At 45.7% G+C, this 18,694-nt stretch overlaps 2 protein-coding genes across 2 annotated transcripts in view; one reads left to right on the top strand and one right to left on the bottom strand.

Annotated features, from left to right (window-relative positions):
• ZCCHC14 (zinc finger CCHC-type containing 14) overlaps positions 1–6,247 on the top strand; it is an 87,050-nt gene extending 80,803 nt beyond the window's left edge. Inside the window, exon 13 of the mRNA XM_039461119.2 lies at positions 2–6,247. Within this exon, the coding sequence (XP_039317053.1) occupies positions 2–57 (56 nt within the window). The 3' untranslated portion in view covers positions 58–6,247. The remainder of the gene's footprint in view (position 1) is intronic.
• On the bottom strand, positions 5,482–17,457 carry MAP1LC3B (microtubule associated protein 1 light chain 3 beta). The gene is made up of 4 exons (XM_039461124.2): positions 17,287–17,457; positions 11,036–11,091; positions 8,432–8,538; positions 5,482–7,334 (listed from the first exon to the last, which is right to left on the bottom strand). The coding sequence occupies exons 1-4, from the start codon at positions 17,324–17,326 to the stop codon at positions 7,160–7,162; spliced, it is 378 nt and encodes a 125-aa protein (XP_039317058.1). The 5' UTR covers positions 17,327–17,457; the 3' UTR covers positions 5,482–7,159.
• Positions 17,458–18,694: the final 1,237 nt, after the last annotated feature.

Here is an 18,694-nt window from a genome sequence, read left to right as displayed (position 1 = left end):
GGTACTTTTAGGTTGAAATACGCCCCTCCAGCAGAAAGTCTGGACTCCACAGATTGATATTTTTCTCTGGCAACAGAACATTATTAAGCCATGGAGACATAAGGAAAATTAAATACACAACTGAGAAGTCTAGTTGCTGTTGAGCTTAATATTTTTAATCCAAAGGTGCTTTACTTTTCCTAGACTGGATAGAAAATCTAGCATAGAAGTGCATCATACTCGATTTATTGCCAAAACCCTAGATTGGAGCTTGGTGTCAGACTTGCCTAGCGGGCATTTCTGTGGCCGGCGCAATCCGCCACCGACACTTTTGGTTGCAGTGCAGAGACCCTGTGTCTCCCGAAGAGCATTGCCGTCATTGGCCCTCCTAGGCTCACACGTCAATTCCAGGGCAGCTACACGTGGTCTGAATCGAGAACTGAGCTTGGGGTTCTCCAAATGGAGTTCCACCCGTCGGACTCTTGACACCCCTGGGCTAGGGAAAATGTCGACTTTGTTTTGTTTCGTTCCTAAAGTGATTAGGCACTAATCTCTGGGATTTTTAAGGATTGCACTACAGAAGAATGTACCCTGATGTAAATCTCTGCAGTTCTGGGAGACAAACTCCTCTGAGAACAGTCAGTGCAAGAGACTCCAATAATCCAGATTAAAGAGTCAGCACCAGCAGGCTACTGGACTTAGGACACAACAGAGATTTTAGTATTCCTTCCCTCCTCCAAGCACTTGTAGCAGTTTCAGGTTTTTAATTTTTTCTGCAAATAAATTTAAACTACATTATTAAATAGAAATAGTTTACTCGCAACAACTTAATTTCTAAGGGTCCAAGTCCCAGAGAATCCATAGCCGTCAAAGCTTTGAGAGTACCTTCCTTCCCAGCCGGTCAGGGGCTCTGAGCCCTGTCTTCCACTGCAGATGACCTCTTTCGGGGGCACGGTGACAGCGCGGCTCTGTGAGTGGCTGTGAGGATGCTGCATGTCCTTAGCAGAGTTTGCAAGTTGCTTTCTCTCCCACGGGCTCCCCAAGAGCCTCCAACCCCGAGGCGTACCGCTAGCGGATTCACACCTGAGACAGACATTTCAACAATGATACAGTCCTGTCACTTATCAGCAAAAGATTGGGAATTTTCTCCTGTCAACTTCTTTTGTATTAGGCTGTGTATTGGTAGTTAATTCCGTTAAAGATGACTTGGAAAACAGTGGAAAGTGGTAGGACTCTGGAAGCGGCCACACACCCGAGAGCGACGGGATCTGTACAAGTCTGGTTTTTGTAAGGTAGGAATAAAAGTCCTCACTGTAGATCTCTCAGTTTCAACCCACGGAAATGAAAACCTTTTGTCTGAAATTTACAGACTTAAATCTTCAAGGTTAAAGGGAATTTTCTGCTAAAATAATACTATGATCTAAAATGCAAAAGTCTTCAGTGTTAAAATACTGATTGGTAACATCGTGCCAGGGATTTTGCAGTTGAATATTTTTTTAAAAAATTGACAGTATTCAGACCATTCTTAAAATGGGACAATCAGCCTCAAGAAAAATTGATGTAAATCAAAAGAATACCCTAGAGTGAGGCATGACGTGAGGGTTGAATTGTAAGAGCAGTTCCTAACTTCATAGAAACTAAAGCAGAAAGATGTTACTTTTTTTATGACAGGCTTTTAGTTTTAGTTGAATTTTATTTCTATGCAATGCAGAATTAACAGACCTCTGTATTCTCTCTCCTCGTGGTACACAGTATTACAGTGTTGAAGTAATGGTGATGCTTATTACATCAGCTATTTAGGGGAATGTTACGTTGATCTCTTAAATTATAAACACTACAAAATGTCAAAATAATGAGAACTGACACAACTTTGCCTTAAAGAGTACTAGACTGGACCTTGTCATATTACGTTAAAGGAAGACTTAGAGTGTTCATTGATGTTTACGATTTTAATATTTCTGAAGGCCATTACAGTGGCCTGGATATGTGCTGAAAGCCAAACTTTTAAATTTTTTGGTTTTTTAAACAAAGAAATATTTTAAATAAATCCTATTTCAACACTGAAATTGTTGAAAACTGTCTCATAACAAAAGGAAAAAAATTTACATTTTTGTTTTAGTGGTCAGTATAGGGGAATGAAAGCGTCTGTTGTTACCCTTGTAACTATTCTGATAAGTGTTAGAGGTTAACCTTAAATACAGCAAAGCATTAAAACCGAAAGTTTTCAACTCGAAGCCTGGCATTCAGCGCTGAGGTAAACGAGTCCCGACACAGTCACGGCTGCGTTCCCGGCAGCGAAGGTCTCTGCGGAGCTTCCAGTCATTTTGAATGTGCACTGGCAGCAGTGCGACATCTCCGGGGAGGCTGTCCGAAGTCGAGACTCGTGAGATGTAAATAGGAACTACATAGTGCAGAGAAAATGGAACCACCAGTCCGTGAGGCCTCTCCCTGAGGGAGTCACAGGCTTGGACTTGAGAGTATTTGCCAGCAGTGAGTGCTGATGAATCTCTCCAAAAGCAACCAAGGTCGGCGCATGAGAAGAGCGTGTTGCATTCATCAGAATACTTCCTCATCTGAAAACACAGAACATACTGACCCTTTCAAGTACTTAGTCATTTTCCTGAAATTGTCATCTGTATCAGAATGCTGTGGCAACCAGGTAGGTGTGGCACTGGCCACGCGCCACATCTTTGCCCTTTGCAGACTGTCAGATATTGAAGTTTCTAACCCTGTTTTTTTAATCTCCAAGAATGGGGAAAGTGGAATGTAGAGATGGAAGTAGAATGTGATGTTGGGATACAACAGCTATTTAATCCTACGTTTTATTTTTTAAGCAAAACACTCAAGTTTTCTACCTGATTTTCTAATATTTATTTCATGGTAATATTGACAGTTGGAAGTGTTTAACATAAAAACTCATTGCTAAAGAGCACTGAGGAAATGGGAGCTAGCACTTGTAATAAAAATAAACACAAGATATTTTCTCGAATGCATATATGTGATTGGGTATTTTAGAAACCAGCATCATCTGTCATCTCCAGAAGATTACAGGAGTCAGCTTGTTAATACAGTAGTGTTAGTCGGTTCCATATTTTTAATTCAGTACTTAGAATTCTGGGTCCTGTATTGCCCAAAGTCAGCACAGTTAGTTTCTACCACAGACTGTCTTGGGGCACAGTGGTGGCGGTAGTGACTTTGCCTAAACATCACCCAGCTGGACACAGGCTGAGTGGGGCTGCCCCTCACTGTAGGTACTTGGCCAGTGGGAACTGGGTTGCACCCTCCTCACTCCCTGTCATTTTCTCATCACTCTCCTGCTTCCCAGCATTTTGTTTTATGCCTTGCTCGTTGTACATCTGACTGATAGTACGGCATGCCGAGGTCTTCAGATGGTGAGGAAAGCCGTCTCCCTGCTTGACTCGACTGCTGTCCGAGAGGAGAGTCCTGTGTGAACTGAACAGGGGTGGCTATGATTTTCAGCATGCAGGTGACACTGAAAGCCATGGGTTCTGAAGAGGCTAATTTGTTGAAAAGTCCCAAGGGTCTGAATGAAAGCATCTTTAATCAACACTCAACACTTGGCAATATTCTAGAAAACCATATACTGTGCTGGTTGAGGCCAAAGGTCAACATTGCTCCACTGTTCACCAATGAGGGGGAGCTGTGGCCATGAGCCACGGCCTCATGTGTCTTGTAACAAGCCCTCATCACATGTATGAGTCTTACGTGCACAAAAAAAGAGGCTTTGGTCCTGAAACTGAACACCTTGTGTACTCAATCTTCACAGCTTCTATTGGACATATTTTCTTTTTAGGAATGAAGGAAAATTCTCCCATTTTTGAGCCATTCTTTTGTCAATTCTACGAAATTGCATGTAACTTTATAAATATTTTTAAAAGATATAGTTTTGTAAATATTTAATATTCTGCTAATTTGATTTTGAATTGTAAATGTCAAGTATTCTGTTTTTGGGGTTTTTATGTTTTATTATACTTTGTTAAAAAGGACAAATTGTACATTTTTAGAATGTTTTTATGAGTAAATTTAATGTACTGAAAATAAAAATTTTAAAAAAGGCTCTGTGTTTGATTTCACTAGCTGTTTGTTTCAGAATATGAAGCACACACCTTTTCAAATCAGTCTGAATCTCCAAACTAGGGATTCCATCCTTTCTACCTTCTCAGAGAAATAAAAAAGATAACTGATTTTAAACCCATTCATTCTCTATCAAGGTGCCAAGTTTTTTTCCTTTTTTTGAGACAACAGAGTTGTCTCTTTTTTTGAGGCAACATAGTTTGGCTCTTGTTGCCCAGGCTGGAGTGCAGTGGCACGATCCCTGCTCACCGCCATCTCTACCTCCCAGGTTCAAGTGATTCTCCTGCCTCAGCCTCCTGAGTAGCTTGGATTACAGGCATGCACCACCATGCCCGGCGAGTTTATTAGTAGAGACGGGGTTTCTCCATGTTGGTCAGGCTAGTCTCAAACTCTTGACCTCAGGTGATCCACCCACCTTGGCCACTCAGAGTGCTGGGATTATAGGCATGAGCCACCATGCCCAGCCAAGTTTTGTATTTTCTAAGTGTCCCTGGAATTTACAAAGATGTTAATTCCTCATTTGGGGTTAAAGATGTTCCAGCACGAGTTTCCATAAAAATCAAAGTTGGCGTGAATGAATCTGATACCTAGGGATGTGGCCCTACCTTGAAGTGGCTCTTTCCCAGGGAGGGAGCTGGCCTGCCGCAGAGGGGGTTGACAGCAACGCAAGCCACCAGCTGCCACACCAGCCTGTGACTAACTTACAGGATCATGCTCCCATGGCATCTAAGACCACACCCTTCTGGATTGGGGAGGTGGCAACATACTGAACATATGCTCTGGGAAGTGAGTAGGGACAGCACCCGTGGGGAGCTTTGAAGTCAGGACAAAGCAGGGACAGGTGCTTTTGTTGAGTGGCTGGCCTGGGAAGGCAGTTTTACCAGCTCACTCCCTTGTATTTTTCAACAGACTTTTAGGTGCCTACTTAAACCGGAGCTGGGCTCAGAGTTCCCTAGATGATGAGGCTGGCCACTGGTCTGAGTGCTGAAGTGTGTTTATGCTGCATCTGAACACGGTGCCAGCAGCTCCCCACTGGTTCCCCCGAGGTTACACTTTCTTGACAACATACACCTAATACTTTTGGTGGTTAGTTTACAGCAGATTATTGGGTATTTATTCCCACAAATCATGTGGGTCTTGCCATACATCGATCATATCCTGTGGCACGTGAGTTCCCAAGAGAACTTCGAAAGTCCGGACCTGGTGGCAGGGCCTTGGCCAAGGCGAGGAGGGCGACCTTGACAAGGCAGAGGCCATCAGAGGGCAGAGTCCCTCCACGTGAGTGCCCCCTCAGCACGACACAACTAGCCTGGATGCCCCTCTTGGGAATACAAGGACCCACTTGGCTTTGGAAAGTACAAACAGTGTGGGATCCAAGTCTCAAACACTGATCCCATTAAACTGAACTTTAATGACCGTTTTTAATTGTGCCTTTATTTAACTTACTTCATTAAAAATGTACGTTTTAAAGATCCTACAAATAAAGTGACCATTCACTCGTGGAATATAGGTCTCCCCTCAGCATGTTATTTTTTTAAAAAAGCAGTATTTCTTATAGGAATCTTAGTGATCACACAGTAGTTACAATAATGTCAGATATGATGTATACAGTCTAAACAAGACAGGCCAGTTAAGAATTTACATAATGTAAAAATACACATATTAAAAGGTAGCCAAGTGGACAAACGCATGCAGCGGGAAAGCAGGTGACAGGAACTCCTTTAACATCAGTAGAGGGCCCAGATGGAAGGAATCTAGTTTCCCCACTGCAGTAAACGGCTTTCACTAACGTACACAGGTTTTCCATACACATCTAAACACACAAGGTTAAGTTGTGACTTGCCACATGGACGGTCTAAAGTGGTGTAACTGTGACCTTCCTGTGATACTCCCAAGAAAACTATAAATACTGAACCCCATGCAGGTAGTGGGAAGCACTGGTCTTTTATCATAGGTTGAACCTGAAGAGCTTTAACTTCTGACATTACCATTTAAAAGGATATGGCTCCTTTTGCTATGTTTTCTCCACAACTGACATGCACTTAGTGTGGGAAAATTCTGATGGCTGTTTGACCTAACAGTGATAACTGAACTATTATTAAAAATGTGGGAATCTTTTCAGTAATATTGAGTTACACATTTAACATTAAAAAAAAAAACAAAATAAAAAAAAGGATCATCCATAGCTTTAAGCCAGATGATAGAAGGGAGTGTGTGAATCTGAATGCCTTTAGTTACCCTATTCTGTGGTTTCTACCGCTGTCCTGAAGAATGACACAGGTGCACTGCTTCTTTCCGTACCAACACGGGCACTAGTTTGAAGTCAGACAAAACCTGAAACAGAAGAAATGCCACTCTTTCTCCAGGGTCTTTTAAGAAACTAGACCAAAATTAAATTCAAATTTCCTTTTGAGCTGTCTTTATGTGTGTAACTAACTAGAGCACAAACCAAATAGGAAATGTCTACCCCTGCAAGAGTGTGGACTTTGTGTATAGTTCGGTTAGGAGTCAGGCACCATGAGCAGCAGTTGACAGACAGGGCTGTTTTCTTGCACCCCATTTACCCTGTGTTTGTGCCAACTAGTATGGCAAATGCGTTTTGCGGGGGTTACGCTTCACAACTCGGGCCTAAAGATCCTCTTGGGGAGATCTCTCTAGCTGAGTAGAAAACTTTTACCCAAAAAGTCGGTGGGTTCTGTGAATCTGAAGAGAAGACTCAGGGTCTCTGAAAGCCTTTCAATTACTGCTTGAATTGCAAGTTCCTATTAGTGAGAAAAGAGCATTAAAATAACTTGGTCTATTTTATTGGCAACTTAGAATGCAAAGTATTTTATTTTTAAACTTTTAAAATTTGAAAACAAGCTAGCCTACATTAAATAATATAGTTTCCAAAGCTGAACTTGCTCACTTGGAGCTCAGTTTTTCTGCTTCAAATACAAACACAACTTCCTAACACTCCTAGGTGGAAACACTACAGTTTGATGATCTGTGATTAGACGAACTGATCGATCTCAGTTGATAATATCCCTTTTTTTTCCTTGGTAAGGGTTTAAAAAAATTCTAGAATAGATGCATTTTTCTGGTTTTACACTGACAATTTCATCCCAAACGTCTCCTGGGAGGCATAGACCATGTACAGGAATCCATCTTCATCCTTCTCACTCTCATACACCTCTGAGATTGGCGTGGAGACGCTCACCATGCTGTGTCCATTCACCAACAGGAAGAAGGCTTGATTAGCATTGAGCTGTAAGCGCCTTCTATTGAAAGAAAAGGTGAAGAAATACTGATAATACAAGAAGTATGAAGCATGTGTTAAAATATCACCCACTCTGATCAATAAAATATGAGAATTTTCTAAATGCTTTTGAATCCAATACTTAACAAAAGCACAGGACATTTCCTTTGATTACACCGGTATGAGTGATAATTACTGAAAGATTATACATTAGGCTAATTTTAAACTAGTATGCTGTCTGAATAGACGTTAAATGTCTAATGTCAGAAAACAGTTCTAAACAGTTTCCAAACTATTCTAAGATCTAAGCCTGTGCCATTTATTGCTACTCACTAAGTCTACATTCTCTTTAAATAGCTTTGCTGTACAAAACCTTAATAACTTGTAACATTTATTTTAAAGAGGAAACATCTACACTACAATGTAGATGTTTATATTTCTTACTTGCTAGACCTCAGATCCCTTCTGTTTCTTACAAGGAAAGAAACACAAGGGATCTGAGGTCTAGCAAGTAAGAAATATAAAACCTCAGGCTGGGCACGGTGGCTCACGCCTGTAATCCCAGCACTTTGAGAGGCCAAGATGGGTGGATCACGAGGTCAGGAGATTGAGACCCTCCTGGCTAATGTGGTGAAACCCTATCTCTACTATAAATACAAAAAATTAGCTGAGCATGGTGGCATGTGCCTATAGTCCCAGCTACTCGGGAAGCTGAGGCAGGAGAATCGCTTGAACCCAGGAGGCGGAGGTTGCAGTGAGCTGACATCATGCCCCTGCACTCCAGCTTGGGTGACAGCATGACTCTGTCTCAAAATAAAATAAAATAAAATATATGTATAAATATATATATATCTAAAAAAAAGAAACAGTTTACAGTTTTATTAAGTTGAAATGGTTTTAATCAGAACTGAATCTTAAATTTGGCTAAAAAAGATTTTTTTAAGGATTTCAACCAGAACTAAAGATTTATCTGTAAGTTTCATAAAGAATGAGAAGTGCTGCCAAAGCAGTACATATACTAAAATTGGAACGATACTTAGAAGATTAGCAAATTTAAAATTAAAAAAAAAAGAATGAGAAGTCACTCAAAGGAAATACAAAACAAAGGTGACTGAATACCTAATTATCTTGATGAGCTCACTCATGTTGACATGGTCAGGTACAAGGAACTTCGTTTTATCCAGGACAGGAAGCTGCTTCTCACCCTTGTATCGTTCTATTATCACCTAGAAAAGAAGCCAGAAGTGAATTTTAAAATAGTCATCAGGCCAGGTGCAGTGGCACACGTCTGTAATCCCAGCACTTTGAGAGGCTGAGTGAGGCGAACAGACGACCTGAGGTCAGGAGTTTGAGACCAGCCTGGTCAACATGGTGAAACCCTGTGTCTACTAAAAATACAAAAATTAGCCAGGTGTGGCAGCAGCTGCCTGTAATTCTAGCTACTCCAGATGCTAAGACAGGAGAACCGCTTGAACTTGGGAGATCGCACCACTGCACTCCAGCCTGGGGGATAGAATGAGACTGTCTTCAAATAATAAAATAGTCATCAACAATGAAAAATACAGATAAACTGCCTCCTATATTCTAACCGGCACATGCCAAAATGGGCTTTTTTTTTTTTTTTTTGGAGATGAAGTCTCGCTCTATTGCCCAGGGTGGAGTGCAGTGGCGTGATCTTGGCTCACTGCCACCTTGGCCTTCCGGATTCAAGTGATTCTCCTGCCTCAACCTCCTGAGTAGCTGGAACTACAGGTATGTGCCACCATGCCCAGCTAATTTTTGTTTTTCTCGTAGAGTGGGGGTTTCACCACATTGGTCAAGCTGGTCTTGAACTCCTGACCTTGTGATCCACCCACCTCGGCATCCCAAAGTGCAGGATTACAGGCATGAGCCACCAAGCCCAGTCCAAAATGGGCTTTAAAACAGCATTCATTAGTTTCCTCAAAGCTCACCTGTGAAGAGCAACCAATTCCTAGCTTAGACATTTACCATTTACAAAATATGGAAGAGAGATGATATGGCTGCCACCAGGTATGAAGAGGGGGAAGATACTTTGCTATGTGTCCTTTCATTGTGTTTGATTTTGGAACCATGAAAAATATATACCTAGGCAGAAAAAGACCTCAAGCCTTACAGAGGCAGAGAGGCTGGGGGCTAGCTTCAGGCACAAAACATCTGAAACTCCGTCAATTCTAATACTACCATTTCCTGAGATGTGGCTGAAGTTCTAATGAAAGTAAATGCCTGTGTTTTAATAAATGTGTAAGTTGTTAATTATGGTAATATGGCTCAATGTTTTTCCATACTTGAGACCTGTCTACTTGACATGAGAAAAATTTTAAGTATTTGACAAGGCAAGCAGAGACCATTATTAGCTGGTTCTAGGGACAAACTTTGTGCTTAATGACCTGGTACTTTCATTTTGATACAATATTTCTTTAAATCAGGTTAAAAATACAAGTATTTGAACTATACAGGGAACAAAAATAGTTCCATATTATGAATTTAAATAAATCCATTAGCTCCTCACCATACTTCCTTTCCATGGAGCAAAATTTTTTGTTTTTTCAGTTCTAAGCTGCAGTAGTATCTGACCACAGATGGGCCTTTGAGTCTCATTAGCTTCTGTGTTTACTGAGTGCTGCAGACACCTTTATATGCAGTAATTCTTCTACCCTGTCACAACAAAGAGAAGTTGAATGCCAGGAATGAGAAATCTTTACATGCTTCTTTGGGAAACAAAAATGTGTATATACATTGTTCCATTGTGTGAGACCTACATAAGGTTCTGTGTAAGGCTGAATCAAGCTGTCATCACCTTCCCTGGTAAGTTTGAGAGCTTTATCTAGTGGGCATGTTCAGACGCATGATATCCACAAGGAAATATCAGTGTGTAGACTCCACCTACTTGAGTTTAAGTGGTAGCAGCAATTAGAGGCTGTATGGCAATCTTGGATCCTGAGGCCAGACAGTGGCTCATGCCTATAATCCCAACACTCTGAGAGATCAAGGTGGAGGATCACTTGAGCCCAGGAGTTTGAGATCAGCCTGAGTAACACAGCAAGACCCTGTCTCTACAAAAAAAATTAGCCATCTGTGGTGACCTGCGCCTCTAGTCCCAGCTACTTAAGGGGCTGAGGAAGGAGGACTGCTTGAGTACAAGGTGGCTGAGACTGCAGTGAGCTATGATCTGACCACTGTACTCCAGCCTGGGAAACAGAGCAAGGCCCTGTCTCTTAAAACAAGGATACCTCGCCGGGCGCGGTGGCTCAAGCCTGTAATCCCAGCACTTTGGGAGGCCGAGGCGGGTGGATCACGAGGTCAAGAGATCGAGACCATCCTGGTTAACATGGTGAAACTCTGTCTCTACTAAAAAAAAAAAAAAAAAGAAAAAAAAAAAATCAGCTGTGCATGGTGGCGCGTGCCTGTAATCTCAGCTACTCAGGAAGCTGAAGAAGGAGAATTGCCTGAACCCAGGAGGCGGAGGTTGTGGTGAGCCGAGATTGCGCCATTGCACTCCAGCCTGGGTAACAAGAGCAAAACTCTGTCTCAAAAAAAAAAAAAAACAAAAAACAAGGATACCTCCTCCCTCTAGGTTGTGAAACTCACACCCTGAGTTTGACTGTCTGGTGATTCCTGTAGAAACCCCTGTCAGGCGGATGTACTTATGCAGTGTTCTCCTCTGCGTACATTCTTGACTAAAACCAAGGTCTGAGTACCTACCGGGATTTTGGTTGGATGCTGCTCTCGAATAAGTCGGACATCTTCTACTCTTTGTTCTGCAATGAAAGGGAGAGATAGAAGCCATTAATTATTAAGGGCCAGACAGCTTCTTACCAGGGCTACTGCTGGCCTTACATCCGAGTTCAGCTATCCTTAGCTGTGGCATAGCAGAACAAGTGAAGGCACCTTTCCTAGAACTTAAACACAAACACTTCACATCTGATTAAGGATTGTATCTAAGGCCAAAGGCAACACAACAAACACAGCTCTATCAGGTGATAGGACAGAGACCAGGAATATGGGACTAGTTTAAAGGACCTGGGAGCCCAAGTTTGCAGTCATACAAGGCCGATTCATGGGTAAGATTCCCAATCCTACCTCCAAAGACCAATACCACCTGTAATAGTCACTTCAACTTGTGTTAATTTTCCATAGTTTAAGTTGGAAATGGAATCTATTATATCCATTACAAACCAGGAAATGCAATTATAACTTCCAGCTTTTTAATATGGGCCTAAGAGAAAAGAAACTGCTCAAGAGAATGGAATATGAGGCTGGGCTCAATGGCTCACATCTGTAATCCCAGCACTTTGGGAGGCTGAGGTGGGCAGAGTCAGGAGTTCAAGACCAGCCTGGCCAACACGGTGAAACCGCATCTCTACTAAAAAAAAAAAACAAAAAAAAAAAACAAAAATTAAGCTGGGTACAATGGCACATGCCTGCCTGTAATCCCAGGACTTGGGAGGCCGAGGCGGGTGGATCACCTGAGGTCAGGAGTTCGAGGCCAGCCTGACCAAAAGAGAAAAACCCTGTCTCTACTAAAAATACAAAAAATTAGCCGAGTATGGTAGCAGATGCCTGTAATCCCAGCTATTTGGGAGGCTGAGGTAGGAGAATGGCTTGAACCTAAGAGGCAGAGGTTGCGGTAAGCTGAGATCACACCACTGTACTCCAGCCTGGGCAACAATAGTGAAACTCCGTCTCAAAAAAAAAAAAAAAAAGGCGGCTGGGCTCGGTGGCTCAAGCCTGTAATCCCAGCACTTTGGGAGGCCGAGGCGGGTGGATCACGAGGTCGAGAGATCGAGACCATCCTGGTCAACATGGTGAAACCCCGTCTCTACTAAAAATACAAAAAATTAGCTGGACATGGTGGCGCGTGCCTGTAATCCCAGCTACTCAGGAGGCTGAGGCAGGAGAATTGCCTGAACCCAGGAGGCGGAGGTTGCGGTGAGCCGAGATCGCGCCATTGCACTCCAGCCTGGGTAACAAGAGCGGAACTCCGTCTCAAAAAAAAAAAAAAAAAAAAAAAAAGAGTGAAACTCCGTCTCAAAAAAGAAGAAAAAAAAAAAAAAAGGCAATATATGAACATATGATTCAGATGGCATTATTTAAAACCTCCAAAAAAATGAGCAAAAATCTTTTTTTTTTTTTTTTTTTGAGATGGAGTTTCGCTCTTGTTACCCAGGCTGGAGTGCAATGGTGCGATCTCGGCTCACCACAACCTCCGCCTCCTGGTTCAGGCAATTCTCCTGCCTCAGCCTCCTGAGTAGCTGGGATTACAGGCATGCGCCACCACGCCCAGCTAATGTTTTGTATTTTTAGTAGAGAGGGAGTTTCACCACGTTGACCAGGATGGTCTCGATCTCTTGACCTCGTGATCCACCCGCCTCGGCCTCCGGAAGTGCTAGGATTACAGGCGTGAGCCACCGCGCCCGACCGCAAAAATCATCTTAATTTACTATGGTAGAATTCATTCTCGTGGTAAAGGTAAATAAATTATCAATGTCATGAACTTCCTGAGACAGTGGCTCCAGAAAAAAGATGGTGTGCCATATATAAACATGGTTACACTAATCATTGCCAATCTCATTTAGATTTTTAAAAATTTAATATTACTCACTATAAAAACTTTTTAAATTCCTGTGTTCAAGTAAAGCTTTAAGTTCGACTTCTTTTCCCACCCAAAATTTTTAAATCTGCTTCTAAGATACATTACTAAATCTAAACATCTTTGCCACAAAGATTGAAAACTCATGGACTTCCACCAGTGCATATTCCTATTGAATAAATATGCAAACAATGATAAATTTAGCTACTGTTAATAGTAAAATTAACCTAGTGGCTCTTATTGTTTGACTTCCCTACTTTCCAGCAAGGGTCTCACTGACCCCAAATCATCACCTCTCCTATAAGACTTCTTCCTATTCTTTTCCTACTCCAGACTCTCCTCACAATAAAAACCTCCATTTTCTCGGTGTAGATTATTTCAGTGTATAGGATAAATCATGATTTAATGCACTCCAGCAAATAAATGATACCTCTTTCATATATCCTGGAATGTTTCACATTTAAAAGCTTATCTTAATAAATCTAAAAGTAGTGGAAACATTCAGCTGGAGGGGAAAGATTTTTTTTAATATAAGAAAATAAGTCTGGCCATGTGCCGTGGCTCATGCCTGTAATCCCAGCACTTTGGGAGGCTGATGTAGGCAGATCACTTGTGGTCAGGAGTTTAAAACCAGCCTGGCCACCATGGTGAAACCCTGTCTCTACTAAAAATACAAAAAATAGCAGGGCATGGTGGTGGGTGCTTGTAATCCCAGCTACTCAGGAGGCCAAGGCAGGAGAATCACTTGAACCCAGGAGGTGGAGTTTGCAGCGATACAAGATCATGCCACTGTACTCTAGCCTGTGTGACAGCATTGAGACTCTGTCTCAAAAAAAAAAAAAAAAAAAAAGGAAAGAAAAAACAGAAAGGCTCTATGAAGTTTCAAAGTCAGGTGTTTAAAAAGTTATCTTTATCCCGATTTATTCCCAAAATATGACCTAAAAACACAAAAATGATTATTTTCATTAAAGGTGGGAAATATATAGAAGACAAGTTACTTCCTTAAGGTGTAAAGAATAGCACCAAAGTCCCATAGGAGTATTTTAGCATCCTGTCCAGAGGCAATGAAAATCTAGTGCTGAGCCTGGAGTAACGGGGTGTACATGGTACACACTGCTGCTCCATTCTCATTCTTCAGTAGACAGCTGTTTTGGAGGCGAAGTGTATATTTAACAAAAGCATTCTCAACGTCACAATCAATGGCATAGGACAGCAAGTATCTTACTCCCTTAGCTTCCTACTGCTGTAATGATCTGTTTTTGTCTTCCTCAACAGACTGCCCCCTTGGCAGTGAAGAACCCAGCTCCAGTCCAATCTGTGTTCCCCCCTCCCCTGGTTCAGGCTTGTTCACAGATGATGATTAATCAACAACTGAATGAAAGCTGTAAAACAGAAATGAACACGGCTCCAAATGCACACCAAAATCCAGTCTACTTCCCCAGATTCCTTTCTTCTAAAACAAAACTGAAAAATAATCCTTAGAATATTTTACAAACATTAAAAGGGTAGGAGCCTAAGTTGTCTCATTTTTATGAACATGTTATTTGCAAGGTTATTTTCTGATATCCTCATTTAAGTAAAATTTCGGTTGCACATACTTTCCAGGATTTACTTCTCAGAGAGAAATTGAAGCATTTCCTCCCCTCAGGCCAGGCGTGGTGGGGTCACACCTGTAATCCCAGCAGTTGGGAAACCAAGATGGGGGATCACTTGAGGCCAGGAGTTCAAGACCAGCCTGGGCAACACAGCAAGAACTTGATTTTTTCTGTGTGTTTTCTTTCTTTTTTTTTTCTTTCTTTTTTTTTTTTTTGCTAGAAACGAGGTCTCACTATGTTGCCCAGGCTGGACTTGAACTCCTGAACTCAAGCGATCCTGCCTTGGCCTCTCAAAGTGCTGGGATTACAGGTGTGAGCCACTACTCCCCACTCAATTTTAGTGTTTTGAAGTTCTTTACATTTTTACAGTACATCTATGTCTCCTGACTTACAGTCTGGGTCCACTTAATATGCTGGAAACCATGGCTACCTACTGGAGAATTCATGCCAGGTTAAAGGTACCAGTCCAGACACTGCCACTAGGTGGACCATGATCATCACTGCCAGGCCCCACCCAGTTTCTTCAGCTACAAAAGGAAGGGGATGTTTTCAGTGGGCCTTAAAATCCATTTCAACTTTGAAAACTCTCTCAATCCTAGTAGACATTATCAGTAGGGCTATATTCAGTTTTAACCTTAAACTCACTCACTTGGAAAAAGAAAGCCCCATTCAAGCTAACTGGGGCTAATCTCAGGCTCCATAAAGAGTTTCTCTCCAAGGATTCATTTCCCTCATATACTGTGCTATACATCTCTGAAAATTGTCAGTGCTCATGGTCAAAATTACCAAAATATTCATGAACTAGAAAGATTTTTTTTTTTTAATAACCAAAATCAGAAGCAAGAAAAGGTAACAGCTATTAGACGATATCTGGCACATTTCTATAAAATGACTATTAAATAGATATTTAAAGGGGAGGGGGCAAAATAAAAGTGAGCCAAGGGAAAACCCCTGAAAATACAGTGTTTGTGAAGTACGTACACCAATGGGAAAAAAATGGGGCCTTATTCCTGGTCTACCCTCAGGGCGGCTTTTAGGTTCTAAGCAACTCCTTGTTTAGATGTGTTAATGTCACCTTTCCTACCCTTACTACCTACTCTTCCGAAGAGATTTTTCCAGAATAACCCAAAAGTCCTATAAGCAAAAAAGAAAATAAGTAGTTTCTGTGACGAGAAAAAGGGTATCTTTCCTACACAAATGTTCCCAGTTAACTTTTCACTGGTGAAAACAGAAGCCAGATAGGAGGTGGGCCGATGGATCGCTGGAGCCCGGTGGTCCAGGCTGCAGCGAGCTGTGATTGCACCACTGCACTCCAGACCAGGTGACAAAGTGAGACCCTGTCAAGCAAGCAAGGAAAGAAAGAAAAGAAAGAGAAAGAGTCTGGGTGTGGTGGCTCACGCCTGTAATCCAAGCATTTTGGAGGCCAAGGCAGGCGGATCACCTGAGGTCGAAAGTTCAAGACCAGCCTGACCAACATGGTGAAACCCCGTCTTAAAAAAAAAAAAGAGAAAGAAAGGAAAGGAAATAAAGAAAAAGAAAATCTGCCTTTTATAAATGCTACTTTCAGGGCTCAATAAGCCTAGATGGTAGTGAGAGTTTATTAAGGTCACTAACAAGAAAACTTCTAACAAAAAAGGCCCGTCTAAGTCTTGCTAACCAACGGACCAAGAGGCTTTTTGACAAGATATGCTTGGCAAGCCAATGTCCATTTTCATTTCCTGAAGTATCTCAGGCATAAGAAATCAAATAATGGGCAATAATGAGACCTACAAAACTATATCCAAACTCAAATTAATGCTAAGCTCTTTCTAGTCTCCGGGAAACTAGGCAAAACAGACACACGGCATCACTGTGTGAGTTCCTGAGGATGGCGGCAGGCGTTCACTGTTCACTGGGATGAACACGGTGCTGCCCTACCATACCTGTGCCTGGAACTTAGGCAAAAACAGGTATCTGGATCTCTGCGTTCTCTTGATCGAGCTGGGAAATAACCGCTTCGCATCATCTGCGTGGAGCAAATATTGCGATGGGGACACATGCACGTTTACCCGAAGCCGGGACAACTAAGCTGGGTTTGCGGTCAGAACCGGCGGACAGGGCCGTGTTCCCGGTATTCCGGTGTCGAGGTGAGAGCGTGGTCGCAAGCCCGGGAGAAGCGAACCACCCGGCTCCGGGCCGCAGGCAGGACTGTCAACACGGCCGCGGGCCGTTCCCCTCCTCCCGACCGCGGCACCCGCGCCTGCGGGAAACACTCGCACCTGGGCGGGCTTCCTCGCCAGAAAAACGCGCCCCGAAGGCGACGCGCTGGGACCCGGCGCGGACCTGCTTCGGAGCCGACCTGCCCGGCGCGGCCCGGGGACCCGCGGGCCCCAGAAGCGCGACCCTCGCCGGGCGGCGAGCTCGAGGGGGCGACGGGGCCGGGGTGCCGCACGGTCCCCGCCACCGGGGACGCGGGGTGATTCAGCAGGCCCGGGAGCCCCGGCCCCCGCCCGCCCCCCAGGGGCTGTCTCCTCCCGGGCCTCCGAGGGGTCCTCCGGCCGCCCCGGCCCCGCGACCGACCCCGTGCCCCGGGCCCCTCACAGCTCCCTGGATTCTCGGCCACGGTCCCGGCCCCTCACGGCGCCTCGGGCTCCGCGTCCCCCGGCCTCGCCGGCCGGCAGCCCCCGGCCTCGCTCGACCCCGGCCCCTCAGAGCGTCCCAGGCCCTGCCGCCCTCCACGACTTGGACCCCGGCCGCGCCACCCCCGCCACCCTCGCGGCGACACTCACCGAAGGTGCGGCGCTGCTTGAAGGTCTTCTCCGACGGCATGGTGCGGGGATCTGGGCGGCGGCGGCAACGACGCGAGGGCCCGGCAGCTTCTCAGGGCGGCGGCGGCGGCGGCGGCGGATCCGACTCTGGCGATAGCGACTTCCCTTGTGTCTCCTCAGCCCGCAGCCTGGTCAGGTGACTCGCGGCGCGTCACTGAGGGGCGGGGCCAAAGACGGCCAGGGCCGCCGCCATGATGGGCGTGGCGGAACTAGATATCGGCGCGCAGCGTCGGCGGCGGTACAGGAGTGTACGCGTGCGCGTGCACGCGCGCGACAAGCGGTGGGGAGGGAAGGGAGAACAAAAAAAAACCGCTCGCTGTGCGCATGCGCCTGGTTGTACCCCTGACCCTCCCAGCACGGGTGGGCGTCTGAGATAACGACGGCTGTCTGCCGGGCCGCACCCCGGGGCTGTGGGCGCTCTGGAGCCTCCTGCCCGGCCCTGAGGAGAGGGCAGCGCGAGGCGGGGAAAGCCGAGCCACTGGCGAGATGTCCCGGGGCGTTCTTGAGGGAGCGGTCAGGGGAAGGGCGGTGATGCAAAGCCGACCACCCCTTCCCTTCAGGAGAGGCTCGGCCGTGCGGCCGGAGACGCCAGCGCCCGGGGCTGAGGCGCGCAGGGCAGGCCGCGCCCTCTCCGGGAGGCAGGGGCGCCGCGGGGTCGGGGTTTGCGGTCCCCGCTAGCCCTTGGGAGTCCCAGCCTCCTCCTCGTGCAGGGGCTTCGGGCGGGCGGCCGCTGGGGGTCTTCATCCCGGACGCAGCCGCTCCTCGTACCGCCGCCGCTGCCGCCCTCCGGGCCGCTCCTGGTCTCTGTGAGGTCTTCCCGCCCTCGGTGGCCCGCGGCGACGCCAGCCCCCCACCCCGCTGGCCGCCCTGTGCCCCTCACCCCGCTGGACAGCCCTGTGCCCCTCACCCCGCTGGACAGCCCTGTGCCCCTCACCCCGCTGACCGCCCTGTGCCCCTCACCCCGCTGGACAGCCTGTGCCCCTCACCCCGCTGGCCGCCCTGTGCCCCTCACCCCGCTGGACAGCCTGCGCCCCTCACCCCGCTGGACAGCCTGCGCCCCTCACCCCGCTGGCCGCCCTGCGCCCCTCACCCCGCTGGACAGCCCTGTGCCCCTCACCCCGCTGGACAGCCCTGTGCCCCTCACCCCGCTGACCGCCCTGCGCCCCTCACCCCGCTGGCCGCCCTGCGCCCCTCACCCCGCTGGACAGCCTGTGCCCCTCACCCCGCTGACCGCCCTGTGCCCCTCACCCCGCTGGCCGCCCTGCGCCCCTCACCCTGCTGGACAGCCTGACGCTCGTGGCCGTTGTTGAGTCTCGGGCGCATTTGCAAACGGGCGGTGGTGTTTGCGGACTCGGAATGGGCTGCGGGC

This window comes from Saimiri boliviensis, chromosome 1, assembly GCF_048565385.1.
Source record: "Saimiri boliviensis isolate mSaiBol1 chromosome 1, mSaiBol1.pri, whole genome shotgun sequence".
Lineage (NCBI taxonomy): Eukaryota > Metazoa > Chordata > Mammalia > Primates > Cebidae > Saimiri > Saimiri boliviensis.
Note: the sequence above shows the minus strand (reverse complement) of the source record. Positions and strands in the feature narration are given on the sequence as shown.